This window comes from Tamandua tetradactyla, chromosome 23 (genome assembly GCF_023851605.1).
Source record: "Tamandua tetradactyla isolate mTamTet1 chromosome 23, mTamTet1.pri, whole genome shotgun sequence".
Lineage (NCBI taxonomy): Eukaryota > Metazoa > Chordata > Mammalia > Pilosa > Myrmecophagidae > Tamandua > Tamandua tetradactyla.
The window spans coordinates 46906758-46922051 of NC_135349.1; the positions used below are offsets into that span (position 1 = coordinate 46906758).

At 35.3% G+C, this 15294-nt stretch overlaps 1 protein-coding gene and 2 pseudogenes across 16 annotated transcripts in view; 1 reads left to right on the forward strand and 2 right to left on the reverse strand.

The window, feature by feature from the left end:
* Positions 1-15294, reverse strand: part of ATF7IP2 (activating transcription factor 7 interacting protein 2) — a 99537-nt gene that overhangs the window by 22730 nt on the left and 61513 nt on the right. For all 16 annotated transcript variants that reach the window (XM_077141837.1, XM_077141831.1, XM_077141838.1 and 13 more), the window contains 2 exons: positions 14566-14627; positions 13840-13909 (listed from right to left, as the gene is read on the reverse strand). In XM_077141837.1, coding sequence (XP_076997952.1) covers positions 13840-13909; positions 14566-14627 — 132 coding nt within the window. The remainder of the gene's footprint in view (positions 1-13839; positions 13910-14565; positions 14628-15294) is intronic.
* LOC143667525 (hsc70-interacting protein-like) lies at positions 3-13833 on the reverse strand (annotated as a pseudogene).
* Positions 6191-9058, forward strand: LOC143667812 (BET1 homolog; annotated as a pseudogene).

Below are 15294 nucleotides of genomic sequence, written 5' to 3' on the forward strand. Positions count from 1 at the left end.
TAAAAATTATGCATACATTAAGTATCCACTACCCATGCTCTACCCACATTCTATTTTCTTGCAACCTATATTCTAGGTTTTAACTCTGAGTTTATTTATTATAATTAGCTCATATTAGGAAATCATATAGTATTTGTTCTTTTACATCTGACTTACTTCACTCAACCTAATGTTCTCAAGGCATATCCATGCTATTATACGCTTCAGGACTTCATTCCTTCTACTGCTGAATAATATTCTAATGTATGTATACACCATATTTTGTTTATCTATTCATCAGTTGATGGACACTTGGGTTGTTTGCAACTTTTGGCAATTGTGAATAGTGCTATGAACATCAGTGTGAAAATGGTCTGTTCATGTCCCTGCTTTCAGATACTCTGAGTAATACTGTAACGGGATTGTTGGATCACATGGTAGTTCTATACATGGCTTCTGAGGAACCCCCAAACCATCCTCCACAGCAGCTGTACTATTTTACATACCAACTAGCAGTGAAGGAGTGTTCCCATTTTTCCACATTCTCTGCAACACTTGTAGTTTCTTGTTTATTAAATAGCAGCCATTCTAAGTGGTACAATATCATCTCATTGTGGTTTTGATTTGCATTTCCTTGATAGCTAGTGACGTTAAAAACTTTTTACATGTTTTTTTAGCCATTTGTCTTTCCTCTTGGGAAAAATGTATATTCAAGTCTTTTGTCCATTTTTAAATTGGATTGTGTGTCTTTTTATCTTTGAGTTGTAGGATTTCTTTATATACTTCTTTATATATATATTAAACTCTTGTCAGTTATGTAGCTTCCAAGTATTTTCTCCCATTGAGTATGCTGCTTTTTCACCTTTTTGACCAAGTCTTTTCATGCCCCCAAAGTATTCAGTTTTGAGGAGGTCCCATTTATCTATTTTTTCTTTCACTGCTTGTGCTTTGGGTGCCAATTCTAAGAAACCTCCATCCACCATAAGATATGGAAGATGCCATCCTACATTTTTTTCTCAGAGTTTTATGGTCTTGTCTATTATAGCTAGTTTTTAAAATCCATTCTGAGTTAATTTCTGAATAAGATATGAGATAGGGGTCCTCTTTCATTATTTTAGATATGGATATCCAGTTCTCCCAGCACCATTTGTAAAAGATAGTATTCTGTCCTAGTTGAACGGATCTGTCTGTGTCGTTGAAAATCAACTGAACTCTTTAATTCAGTTCCATTTATCAATATTTCAATCCTTATGCCAGTACCATGGTGTTTGACCACTGTAGCTTTCTAATATGCTTTAAAGTCAGGCAGTGTGAGTCCCTCAACTTTGTTCTGCTTTTTCAAGATGTTTTTGGCTATTTGGGATCCTTTATCCTTCAAAACAAATTTGATGATTGGCTTTTCCATTTCTTCAAAGGCTGTTGGAAATTTGATTGACACTGCACTGAATCTGTTAATCAATTTGGGCAGGCCTGACATCTTACTATAATCTTCCAATCCATGAATACAGAATGTCCTACTTTTTAAGGTCTTCTTTGTTTCTTTTAGCAATATTTTGTAATTTTCTTTTTAGTACAGGTCCTTTACATACTTGGTTAAATTTACTCCTAGATGTTTAATTCCTTCAGTTGCTATTGTAAATGGGACTTTTTCTCTTGATTTCCTCCTCAGATTCCTCATTACTAGTGTAAAGAAACACTACTGATTACTGATTTTTGCATTTTGATCTTATATCCCACCATTTTGCTCTTGTAGCTTTGTTACAGATTTTTCAGGACTTTTAAATATAGGATCATGTCATCTGCAAATAGTGGAGGTTTTACTTCTTCCTTTCATATCTGGATATCCTTTATTTCTTTTTTTTCCCTAATCGCTCTAGCTAGGACTTCTAGCATGATGTTGAATGACAGTAGTGACAGTGGGTATCCTTATCGTGTTCCCAAACTTAGAGGGAAAGCTTTCAATCTTTCATCTTTGAATATGATGTTAGCTATGGGTTTTTCATATACACCCTTTACCATGTTGAGTCAAGTGTCTTTCTACTCCTAACTTTTGAACTGTTTTTATTAAGAAAGGATACTGGATCTTGTCAAATGCTTTTTTTTTTTTTTTGCCTCAACTGACATTATGTAGTTTTTCTCCTTCCCAATTTGTACCTTTTGACTGGAAAGTTTAATCCATTAACATTTAAAATAACTTCTGATAATGAAGGACTTTCTTCCATCAGTTAGCTATTTAGTCTTTGCAAGTCTTATAACTTTTTCACCCTCAATTCTTCCATAATGCCTACTTTCATATTTGTTTGATCTTTTGCACTGTATCATTTTGATCCACCTCTCATTTACATTGAATGTATATTTTAATATATATTCTTCGGGGTCACCATGGGGTTAATATTTAACATCCTAAGTTGATACCAATCATTCAAGACATTTTAACTTCAATAGCAAACACATATGCTATTCCTATACATTTCAATCCTCCATCTTTTTGATGTATGAGTTGCAGATTCTATCTTCATACATTCCATGTCCTAAACCAAATATTTATCATTACTTTTTAATGCATTTGCATGTTAGGACTTCTAATAAGTAAAAGTGGATATATATACCAGAAATATGACACAGTATACCAGAAATATGACACAGTAATTGTATCACTTAAAATTATTACTAAGATTACCCTTACCAAAGTTCTTTATTTCTTTGTGCCACTTTGACCGACCATCTAGTCATTTCCTTTCTGTGAAGAATTTCCTAAATGCTGAAGCACTCTCATAGAGCAGGTGTAGTGGTGGTCAACTCCTTCAGCTTTTGTTTATTAGATAGTGTCTTAATCTCCCCCTCACAACTGAAAGACAGTGTCGTCAGACATAAAAATCTTGGTTGGTAACTGCTTTCTTTAGCACTGTAAATCCCACTGCCTTCTTGCCTCTATGGTTTCTGGTAAGAAATTGTTACTTACTGAAGCTCCCTCATACTTAACTTGTTGTTTTTCTCTTGAAGCTTTCAAAACTCTCTCACTGTCCCTGCCTTTCACCAATTTCAGTACTAAATGTCTAGGAACGGTTGTCTTTGAGTTCTTTCTGTTTCTGGCTAGTTGGGTTTCTTGAATGTTTATATTCATGTCTGTCATTTAAATTCAGGATGTTTTCTGCCATTGTGTCTTTGAATAAGAAGTATTTTACTCTAGCTATTTTCTTCTGTGATTCCCAACAATGCATATACTGGTTTTCCTGATCATGTCCAACATGTCTCTTTGGCTCTGTTCACTTTTTTTTTTTCATTCTTTATTCTTCCTCTTCCTCAGTCTGAATCATTTCATATGTCTTGGCATTTGAGTCACTGTACTTTTTCTTCTGTCAGCTCAAATCTGCTATTGAAATTCTCTAGGGCAAATGAAATTTCAGTTATTGTAGTCTTCGACTCCAATATTTTGTTTGATTTCTTCTTAAGATTTCAATCTACTTACTGAGATTCTCATATTGTCCATTCAGTTTTCCTGATTTCATTGAATATACTGAAGATCATTTTTCAAGTTTTTGTCCAGTATACCAAAGTCTGGATTCTTTGTTAATGGTTTCTTAAGGTTTATATGACTCCTGTGGATCACCCATCATTTCCTGTTTGTCCTATAATCTTCTGCGCACACATTTTAATGTGATAATTCTGGAATTTAGTCCCTGTGCTTGTCTGTTCCGTAGGTTTCTATCCAGTAGAGATACAACAAATTTCCTACCAAAAATAAACAAAAGAATGCAAAAAACACCTTTCATAGCCTTTGCATATGGTTTTGTTGGTTGGGCTCTCCTTCAGAGTTTAGCTCCCCTATTAAGATCAGCTTGAGGTTAAAGTGTAGGTCTTCTCCATCTTTTCTATCCTGAGCTTTCATTCCAGATTTTAGGAATTCCTCTATTTACAGTAATCTGAATACCCCTTCCATTTCCTATGAGACCAACTTTTCCCCATTTCTAGATGCTCTACTGTATGTCTTAAAACTGTCACTCCTTTACTCTAGGCTACTTCAATTTGGTTCTTACACTGCTTTTGTTTTCCCTCAGCTGCCTGTGCCTACAGGGCAAGTTCTGAGGGAGTGAGCCAGAGAAGAGTGTTCTGATTCAGTCTTTCAGGCTATCACATGATAGAATGGCACTGATGTATAGGCACCCACAGCATATGTATAGTGGTTTCTATGCTTTGTCCAGAAAAAAGGCCAAGGACCCACTATGGGAATGCAGTCCAGCTCCATATTACAATGGAGAGATGGAAGGGAAGAACTAGTATAGGCTTCACAAGCTTCTCCTACCATTTTAATTTTTATTTATTTACTTATTCTTTTTTTTTTTGGAAATAACATTTATATATTGGACAAGTACAGAGCTAAGTAATCCAACTCTACAGCAGCAATAAAAAATCACCCCTTCACCACAGTATAAGATCTAAATGCGATTTGCCTAAAGGCTCATGTTACATAAAATGTAATATGATTGCTGCTGCCCCACTAAGTACTTCCAGTTTCTTCCCATGTCCTGTTGCAATACTGGTGGTCCCAATAGGCTTATTACCTAAATAAACCATTTTTAAAAAAAATAAAGCACTTGAAAGTACAAGTCAAAATGTATTGAATAGGGTGGGCCACCATGGCTCAGTGGCAGAGTTTTCGTCTGCCATGCCGGAGACCCAGGTTTGATTCCTGGTGCCTGCCCATGCAAAAAAAAAAAATGCATTGAATATATCCAACTCCAATTTTATCTATTTAAATGAGTTCATATTTGCCTCCTGTGCAAACTGGAGCAATAAGTCTTCCATATTTCAGTATCTTCCTTACCCAACCAACTCAAACGAAAATCAAAATGACTGGCAAAGAAAAACGTAGGAATTAATACATCCTTTTAATTTGTTTTTAATATTAAGGTTTAAAAAGTGTTAAAGTTTGTAACTCCTAATAAGAAAATATCTGAATAAATACTCTAATGGCAAACCACTGTAAAATGTGACAGCTGCATTTAGGATGAAAGGATAGGGATTATCTTCAAAACACTCCAGCTCTCTTGATGAGAAGATCAGAGGTACACTGGTTTGTATTACTGCAACATCCATTAAGTGATCTAGGTTGCTTTTCCTTCAGCAAAGGCTTTATTTATCAAAAGGGCTTTACGTCTGACCTCCAATTTTGGCTGATGACTTACTGATGAAATTCATAACCTTTGGGTTGCTCTGACATTTTGACATACTTGCTGGGTTCTGAGCCACATCCTGGAAAGCCACCATTCTGGATCCCGCATGGCTGCAAGACCTCTGGATCACTAAGAATTTCTGAGCCCAGGCATTCCTGTCATTCCAGGCAATGCTCCTCCCATTTCCAGGCATCCCCCCCTCCTCCCCAGGGAAAGCCACCTGGAAAAGACTCATACTGAGCTCCTGATTGTCATCTGGCTTTTCCCTCCCTCTGGGCTCTCCTGAGCCTTCTTGATTCTTTCTATTCTTTCTTTGATCTCTCACTCCTCACATTTTCACTCATACTTTCTCCTAAATTCTGCAGTTTTCTGGGCCCTTGGTTAACTATTTTCAGCATTACACTAGCATCTCCATCATAATCCAGTTTACAAGCAAGGGCAAGATCATGGGCTGCCTCTACCCAGTCTTCTTTGGCCCAGAAGACGGTGTACTTGCCCTTGTCACTTGTAAGGCTAAGCTGAATCAGGATTTATTTCAGTGGCTCTCTCAGTCTCAGATGGCAGCATTTGGCTTCTGTAATTTGATGAAGTCATTGGCCCTCTTGGCATACAGAATGGCCAAGCAAGGATTCAGCTTAATGGCATCTGTGAGCAAGTTGATGGCTTTCTGTAGTTCATCATCATTTAGGGCATCAACAGCAGCCACTTTCTTATCATATGCCTGATCCATCACCTCCTCAGTTATCTTTACAGCTTCATCTTCCATTTCTTGAGGCACATCAGTGTCTGGTTCAGTAACACCTTCATTGTCAATTTCTAGACCACTTCCTCGCTTGATGGTTCTTCTTTGTTTTACTTCTTCTTATTGTTTTTTCTTGCTTTCTATTTTCTTCTACTTTAGCATTATGAGTAACAGTTCTCCACCTACTCCCGCAGAAAGTGCATTTCTCAGTTTGCAGATCACTCAGATCCTGCTTATATATTTTCACAAAGGGCCACTGCTCACTCACTTGGCGGGGATCCATGGTTCAGAGGCAATGGGGAAGGGTGTGACCGAGAATGCTGATTCCTCCTATCATTCTTAAAGGTTCATTTTCTTGATTTGGAACTCATCCAGTTACTGCAACCCTGTAGGGGTTTTCCAGAGTTTTGAGGAAGTTGCCAGCTTTAGCTAGTGTTCAAAGATTTAACGGAAGAATGGAACTATGGAGCATCTTCCATCACCATCTCGGTCAATGGAAAGAACTCCTCCTGGGGGTTATTTTTAAGTAAGTTGTTTAGTTTAATTTCTACATATTTGGGGGGTTTCCAGCTTCCTCTCTGTTACTGATTGCTAATTTAATTCTGGTGTGTCAGACAATAAACTTTGTATGCTTTTAAGGCCAACCAAAACCCAATCTTCTCAAGTTTTCTTTCAGGAATTTGGAATCTCTATTTGTACATATAAAGTTAGGTTTACTATGTTTTCCTAATGAGTAACTGCTTTATCAATATGAAACACCTTTTTTCCTGCTAATATTTCTTGTTCTGACCTTAAATTGCCTGATAATAATACAACCACTCCAGCTTTCTTGTGATTAGTGTTGGCATGGCTCATATTCTTTCATCCTTTTTATTCTACTCTATCTGCATACTAATATTTAAAGTGCATCTCTTATAGTCATTATATAGTTGGGTCTTGTTATCTAATTTAACAATCTCTGCTTTTTAATTGAGCATTTACAATTATTCTAATCAGTATGAGTGGGTTTAAATATACCATCTCTCCTTTTGTTTTCCATTAGTCTCATTTGTTCTTTGTCTACTTTTTTGTGACTTCTCTTAGACTTTTTTTAAATTTCCATTTTATCTCCATATTGGTTTATTAGCTATACCTGTTTTTTGCTTTTTGCTTTTTCAAATTATAGCTCTGAGCATTACCATGTACATTTTCAACTTTGTCTACTTTCAAATAATGGTATACCACTTGTTGTATAACGTTAAGAACCTTACAACAGCATACTTTTATTATTGTGACCATCTTTGGAACTTATCAGCATTCATTTACTTGCACATATATTATAAACCCAACAATATGGTGTTATATTCCTTTTGTGATTCACTTTCCATCTGCTATAATTTTCCTTTAAATTGAAGAACTTCATTTATTTCTGATAGTGCAGGTCTGCTGTTAACAGATTTTATCTGAAAAGTCTTAATTTTGCTTTAATTTTTGACACTTATTTGCTGGTTATATAATTCCAAGTATGCCATAACCATTGTCTCTTCACTTGCATTGTTCAGAAGTCTGTGAATTCTGTTCTTTTATATACATTGTATCTTTTTTCTCTAATTGCTTTTAAGATTTTTCTCATCACTGGTTTTTAGTTACTTATGATGTGCATTGGTGTGATTTTCATTACGTTTATCCTGCTTGGAATTTAATGAATTTCTTAGATATATGGGCTTTTATTTTTCATTAATTTTGGAAAACTTCTTACCAGACATGTATGTTACAACCTTTGATATTCTCCCACAGTTCACAAACATCTGGTCCTTTTAAACACTAGTCTTCATTTTTTTCATCTCTGTCCTTAACTTAGAAGTTCTTTCCAAACTATTTGACTAAGTATTATTTCTTCAAAAGCACTGATTTCTTCTTCTTCAGTATCTAATCAACAGTTCATTCCATTCATCAAAATTTAGGTATTATGTTTGTTCTTTCATTTGGTTCTATTTTATGTCTTTCATTTCTCTCCTTATTATGTTCCTTTTTCCTTTTAAATTCTTGAGAGTATTTATAATGTATGTTTCAAAGTTCCTGTCTGGTAATCCTTCATTTACGTTGTTTCTAAGACCGTTTCCATTGACTGCTTTTATCCCTTGGTATGAATTCCATTTTCCTGCTTCACATTTCTAATGAGTGATTTAACTGGACGCTAATAATGAACTTTACACGGTTGCGTGCTGTATTTTGTTATCTTCCTATAAGAGTTTTTAGACTTTGTGTGTGATAAGCCATTGAATTACTTGCAGTTAAGCTTGATCTTTTCCAGGCTTGTTTTTAAGGCAAGGCTAGAGTTACCTTTACTCTAAAATTAGTTTACAATGAGACACTCAATGAGGACCCAACACTGTGGCTGGTCAGAAGAGAAACATCTCTCATTTGAATGTGAGATCTAGAAGTTGTTCACCCTAAAGCTCCTCTGGTCATTTGCTGTCTAGATTTAAGCACTATATTGTATTTTCACTCTAATATGTATGGCTTAATACTTAAGCAGAGGCTCAAGAGAATCCCTATGCTAACTTCTCTTAACAGCTCCTTCATTACTCTTCCCTTCAAATTCCATTGACTCAAGTCTCAGCCTCTCAGAATACCAATCTCCAGGTCCTCAACTTAGCAAGACCACCATTTCCTGCTTGAGATCATCTTCAATGCACCAAAATCCAGGCAGAAAGCCGGGACAAGGATGTCGTGGCAATTCAGGGGAAGAAGTTGGTGTTTTGCAGGGAATTGAAGATGCAGTCTGGGTGATCCCTGGCCCCTTCCTATCCAACCCTGCCTCTGTCTTTTCCCTCATCCTCTGGCAGGATGAGCAGGCCTGGATGAAGGAGGTAACTATGTCAACTACAGTTATGCTAATAGTGGGTATAGTGCCTGCAAAGGAGAAAATGAGAGGCTCACTGAAAGTCTGAGAAACAAAGTAACTGCTATAATCTCTTTCCATTGAAATAGGCCATGAAGTTAAGAATCAAAATAAAGTACAAGCTGAAATGGATTCACAGTTTGATTGTACAAATGGATTTCTAGGCAAAACCATGGAGAAACTGAAGATTTTATACAAAGGGAGCCAAACAAAAGCTGCTGTGCTTTATGATGCTGTTTTCATTTTTTTGTCATTTATTGGATTATTAAACTGAGGTGATGTAAGTAAGTGTGAGTTTGGAATTTATTCCAACTTAATGACTTGGAGTACACTTGGATAAAAATCAGCACCAAAACTCCCTTATTTTTTAAATACTGTGGCATTTTCCATTGAAGATTACCAAATTCACTTGTTTTATAAATCACATTAGATAATATAGCGCTCTTTGGAACTGTTTCTTAATGACTCATTTTTTCGTCCCTGTTTTTAGAGGTATTGAGATGGCTTGAAGTCAGTCTGGACCTAAGAATCTTTTTCTATTGCTTGCATAACCACCAAATTAAATAGCAATATAATAATCTGTTGTTAATATAAATGTAAGTTTGTGTTCTATATAAAGAAATTTAGAGGGACAGGAGCAAAAATATCTGGAGAATCTGATGCTGAGCTCTCGAAGGGGTGAACAGATTTGTGATAAGAGTGGTAAATGTATTATCCTGAACTATCATTAGCTGGGAATTTGTACTCCCCTTTCCTCCCTTATTTGGCTAAAATCGTGGGTCCATTTTTTTTTATCTACAGTCTTCATAATTTTTGATGATAAAACTTCTCTTCCTGTTTTGCCCAAAGACCTCATTCTTTTAAAGTTTGTCATTTTGGCCTATTTTGGTAGGGCCCAGTACAAATGTGTACCAGTATAGTTAGTTGATATTAACTTTATAAATTCCATTAACTTGGCTTTTAGTAATTTTATGGCTTTGGCTACTTAGGTAGGTCATTTCGTTATCATTTGTGACAGAATAATGTGAAGCTAAGTGAACCGCTCAGCTATGAGTGGAAATAAAATGTTCAAGAAAATTAACTGCTGAGGCTTTATTATGTGCTCAAAGTAGATATTGAAAATATTCAAGTACTGAACTCGGAGTTGTGTATTGTTACTTTAATCCAGTATGTTTGTTTATAGAAAGCAAAACATAAGGCGGACTGTTGAATAGAAAGAAATATTAAAATGCTGTTAAATACTCTGTGTTGCTCCATTTAGGAATTTATCCATGTGAAGGCTCCAAAATTACACTGTTTAATGAAATATTAAAAAAAAAGCTGGGACAATTATAGAAGTCATCTTACTGCAAATTCTGAAAACTACTTTTTCCCCATATTTAATTTAATATTAGTTGCTTACTGCAGGAAGGTTAAAGTTTGGTCCTAGTTACTCCATCATGTCTCTACATATAGTTTTAGACATATTTTCTCCCTTATTATATTGTTAATATGTTTACATCTATGTACATCCCAAATTATTTTTAATGGCTGAGTACTGTTGCACTGTATAGATTTAATTTATTCAGTTAAGCCCTTATTGCTAGGCACTTAAGTATTTCCAAATTGTTATTTTCACAAATGGTGCTGCAATGAACACATACTTCCCTGTACACTACACTTCAGTTTTATCAGGTATCTCCTCACAGGATTTTCAGGTCAAAACGCTTGCCTATTATATGGTTTTTGATACTGACAAACTGTCCATCAGAAAGACTTTCAGTTTATATTACATTTTCCTTTAAAACTCTCTTTTGGCATTTCTGCTGCATTAATTTAATTTTTTTGTAAGTCTACTATGGGCAATGTACGATGCTACAAGAACAGAAACATGTAGATTAGTAAAGTAATGCTGTTGAAAAGAATTTCAAGTCCTTTCAGGAAGAGAGATATATAATGAAATATTTACAGAACAATGTGATAAATCTACATGCAAGTATGCACAAAATACCAAGGGCAAGAAGAGCAAGGCATATCAATTTCTGCCTGGAATGAACACCTCAGCACAACTCTCTAATTTGATTATTCAAGGATGAGAAGAGGGGATCATTCTGAGGGGAGAGCATTCTTGTCAGAGAACCAATAGATAAAAAGAAGTGAAGAAGTCTTGCCTACTGGGAAGCTGCTAAGGTACAGGTAAGGAATCTGTAGCAGATAAAGCTGGAAACATTTTCAGTGTATGTCATTAGGATTCTGTATGTCTTGCTAAGTAATCTGGATGATGTCCACAGATCCTGCGTAGGAAAGAATATTTCAGTAGCAACTTGGAAGATTGATCAAAAGAAGGTAAGAAAAGGCAGAAAAATAGTTATTGGGTTATGCCAATAAACCAGGCTAAACAGACAGAATTCTGATAAGAGGAAAGAAATAGGCTAGATCTGTTAGCTTTTTGAGGAGACAGAATTTACGTGCTTGAAAAGTGATTAGATGGTAGAATGAGGCAGATCTAAAAGTTAAAAAAAAAAAAAAAAGACTCCTACACTTCTGGTTTGGTAAACTGATTAAGATGATGACACCGTTCATCAAACATGGGAATATCAGAAACAGTCCAGGTTTGTTCTGACTAGCTACATCCTTCCTCAGATCTGGACATTCTACAAGATACACTCACAACTATCAGACACTACATTGTGAATTAGTATTATTTATCTGTCCTATGCTAGTTGTGAAACTGAAGACCTCTAAAGAGGAAGGACTTGCTTTGCTAACCACTAAATGAATCTATATTCTAGATCTAGAATCTATACTTTTTATTTTACTGTATCTCAAATCCTTTATTATGTATATAGTTTAGAAAGACTTTAGTAATCTCAATCATTAAAAAGTAACTGATTACTTCATTATGGATGCCAATCCATTATTCAAATTTATATTTCTACCCTCTATTACTGGAAATCTAGGTTATTTTTAATTCTAGCATGTAGTTGCTGGATTCCAATGGTTCTTTCTAACCCTTGCTGGGACCAATAACTGAAAGAGTTGAAGGAATTAGTTTATATAGGTCACATCCTAATCTCTACTTACTTTTACATAAATTTTCTAAAGCTAATACACTCATTTGAAACATTCTATTAAAAAGAGTACCATATATGTATGAATTTTTCATTTTCTTTCCATTTCTTTTTCTGAATTGATGCAAATGTTCTAAGAAAATCATGATGAATATACAACTATGTGAAGATATTGTCAGTTACTGATTATATATGTAAAATGGAATGATTATACGGTAAGAATGTTTGGGTTTGTATGTTGGTATGTTTAATAAGTAAAATAAAATAAACATCAATAGCAAAAAAAAAAGTACCATAAACATTCAACTGAGTGTTAAGAAATGAGACTTTACTCTCCCTTTCAGCCAACATGACAAGCAAACTCACTGCCCACCCCCTCTCTACGTGGGACATGACTCCCAGGGGTACGTGTAAACCTTCCTGGAAACATCGGACAGAAATCCTAGAATGAGCTGGGACTCAGCATCAAGGAATTGAGAATACCTTCTAGACCAAAGGGGGAAGACAGAAATGAGACAAAATAAACTGTCAATGGCTGAGAGATTTCAAACAGAGTCGAGAGGTCATCCTGGAGGTTATTCTTACACGTTATATAGATATCACCTTTTTAGTTGAGGTATATTGGAGAGGCTGGAGGCAAGTGCTTGAAAATGTAGAGCTGTGTTCCAGTAGCCAGGTTTCTTTTTTTTTTTTTAACATGGACAGACACCAGGAATCGAACCCGGGTCCTCTGGCATGGCAGGCAAGCATTCTTGCCTGCTGAGCCACCGTGGCCCACCCTCCAGTAGCCATGTTTCTTGACAATCATTGTATAATGATATAGCTTTAGCAACGTGACTGTGTGCTTGTGAAAACCTTGTGTCTGATGCTCCTTTTATCTACAGTATGGACAGATGAGTAAAACATAGGGATTAAAAATAAATAAACACTATGGGGAACAAATATTAAAATAAATTTAGTAGACTGAAATGCTAGTGATCAATGAAAGGGAGTGAGAAGGGGATAGAATAAAACAATAGGGGAAACAAAGGCAAAAATGCATTGGGTAGATGGAAATAACAGTAGTCAATGAGAGGGAAGGGTAAGGGGTATGGTATGTATGAGGTTTTTTTCTTTTTATTTCTTTTTCTGAATTGGTACAAATATTCCAAGAAACAATCATGGTGATGAATATACAACTATGTGATGATATTGTGAGTTACTGATTATATGCCAAGAAAGGAATGATCATATGGTAAAAATGTTTTTGTATGTTATGTTTAAAAAAAAATATTAAAAAAAAAATGAGACTCTATATCTGATTGCTAGACCAAGGACTACATTTTACTTCTTTTTTTGTAAATCTGAGGAAGAAAGCACTGCTGTCATTCTCCTTCTACATTTTCATGTTACACCCCGGACCCTGTTACTATATGTATCCTCTTACAGCTGCTACTGTTTTGGTTAGGAAAAAAAGATGCTGTGCCACAGGAAGATAAGAAGAGAGACTTATAATAGGCCCAAAGTGGAAAGAATCCAGACGGACTTCAATGAGTGAATGGTTAAACAAACTATACAAACTATATAGCCATACCATGGAATACTATCCAGCAGTAGAAAGGGACAAACTACTGATGCACACAACTTGGAAGAACCTCAAGGGAATTAATATGCTGAGTAACAAAAGCCAATCTCAGAAGGATACATAATAAATAATCCCGTTTATATAATTTTCATGAAATATCATAATCACAGTGATGAGGAAAAGATTAGTGGTTGCCAGGGGTTAGGAATTGGGGGCAGGAAGTAGGTATAGCTACAAAGGCATAGTATGAGGAGGTTTATGTTGACAGAAATTTTCTGTAACTTGACTGTAGTGGCAGTTACATGTGAAAAACTTCATAGCGCTCTAAACACACATACACACACACAACTACACCAAAAGAAACTTCATAAATGGGTCCAAGGTGTTTTGAACTGTTACCCTTCATTCTCTCTTAAAAACAATAAAGGAAAAAAGAAATCCTTTACCTGTGTTGCAGTTGGATAGGCCGTCTTTTGTTAGGTCAATCACAGAATCAAGTTTCTTTTTCTCTATATTCTGAAAAAGTTGTTAAAAAATATTTCATCTCAACAGCAGAAAATATTTTTAAACAGCAAAACATACACCATTTTTAATTGCCATTTAGAGGCTAGAAATTGAACAATGCTCACATTTTTTATGGTTTAATTTAACTCCACCAAAAAAAGTGAAGCTCTTATAAAATACTGCATGGTTTCTGGGACTATGACAGAGCAGACTCTAAATGAATTGGGAAATAAGTATGGTAGTGAAATGTTTATCATTAGCTGTCTGCTTTTTTTTTGTATGCTGTATAGTGGGGGTCACATTTCATTCTTTTTCCATTTGAGTTATCCCTTTATTGCAGCACCATTTGTAGGACTTTCTGTTGTTTGTTTTTTCCTTTGCTTTGCTTGCTTATTTGTTTTTGGGAAATGCATAGGAATCAAACTCAGGTCTCCTGCATGACAGGCAAGAATTCTACCAGTGAACTACCCCTTGCACCCCCCCCCAGCTACTGCTTTTTAATGTGTCAGTTGGAATGGAACATAATTGTGCTAACATCAATTTCTCAGAGAATGAATCTCTCAAAGAATGAATAACAAAGGTAAATCATCTTACAAGCAGAAACGCTAAAGTTCCTAGCACTAACATACTCAAATGAACAATATTCAGAGATAATATTTATTTCATACCAAAACTTCTGGTTCAGCATTAGGTAAATCACTGAAATTTCTTGATGTAATTTTTCCAGTATCTGAAAGAAAATATTAAAATCTCAACACATTTAACAAGTTTGCCAAATTATTAACTATTTATGATTTGCAACATATGAACACTAAAGCATAGTACTTGAGGTATAATTTCAAATAATCCTAAAAATAATACAACTCCAAGGACTGCTGATGCAGTTAAAAAAAAATCTAGTTTTGGTCTGAAAGATTTTTTTTCTTCTGTAACTTTACAATTTAACTAACTCTTCTGAAAATCTATCTGGAAATGAATTTAGCATATAGGAAAAAACCTTGAAAATACACAGATATTTTTATTCCCAAGTTGGATAAAAAGCATTCTGCAGGAACCAGTGGGAAGTCTCAGATGACTGCTTACTAACCACGACAACTCTCTGAATTCAGTTGTAACAGCTCAAAGCTTTGGGTAAACTAAGTAGCTACATAAGTGAAGGTAAAGTTTTTAGGAACGGAGATGCAAATATTCTAACAGTCTGAAAAATGAAATGGAATTGAGAAACTTTGGTTGAGAAATTATGGGCCGAAGAGACAGCTATTCTGAGAGAGCAGAAATTTACCACAGGTAATCCAAGATTAAAGTTTATCACATAAATGTAATCAGAGAGAACTCTAGAAAGCAACAAATATATAAAATAAATGAAAATTAACTAGTTTGACAACCTCGAAAGCCAC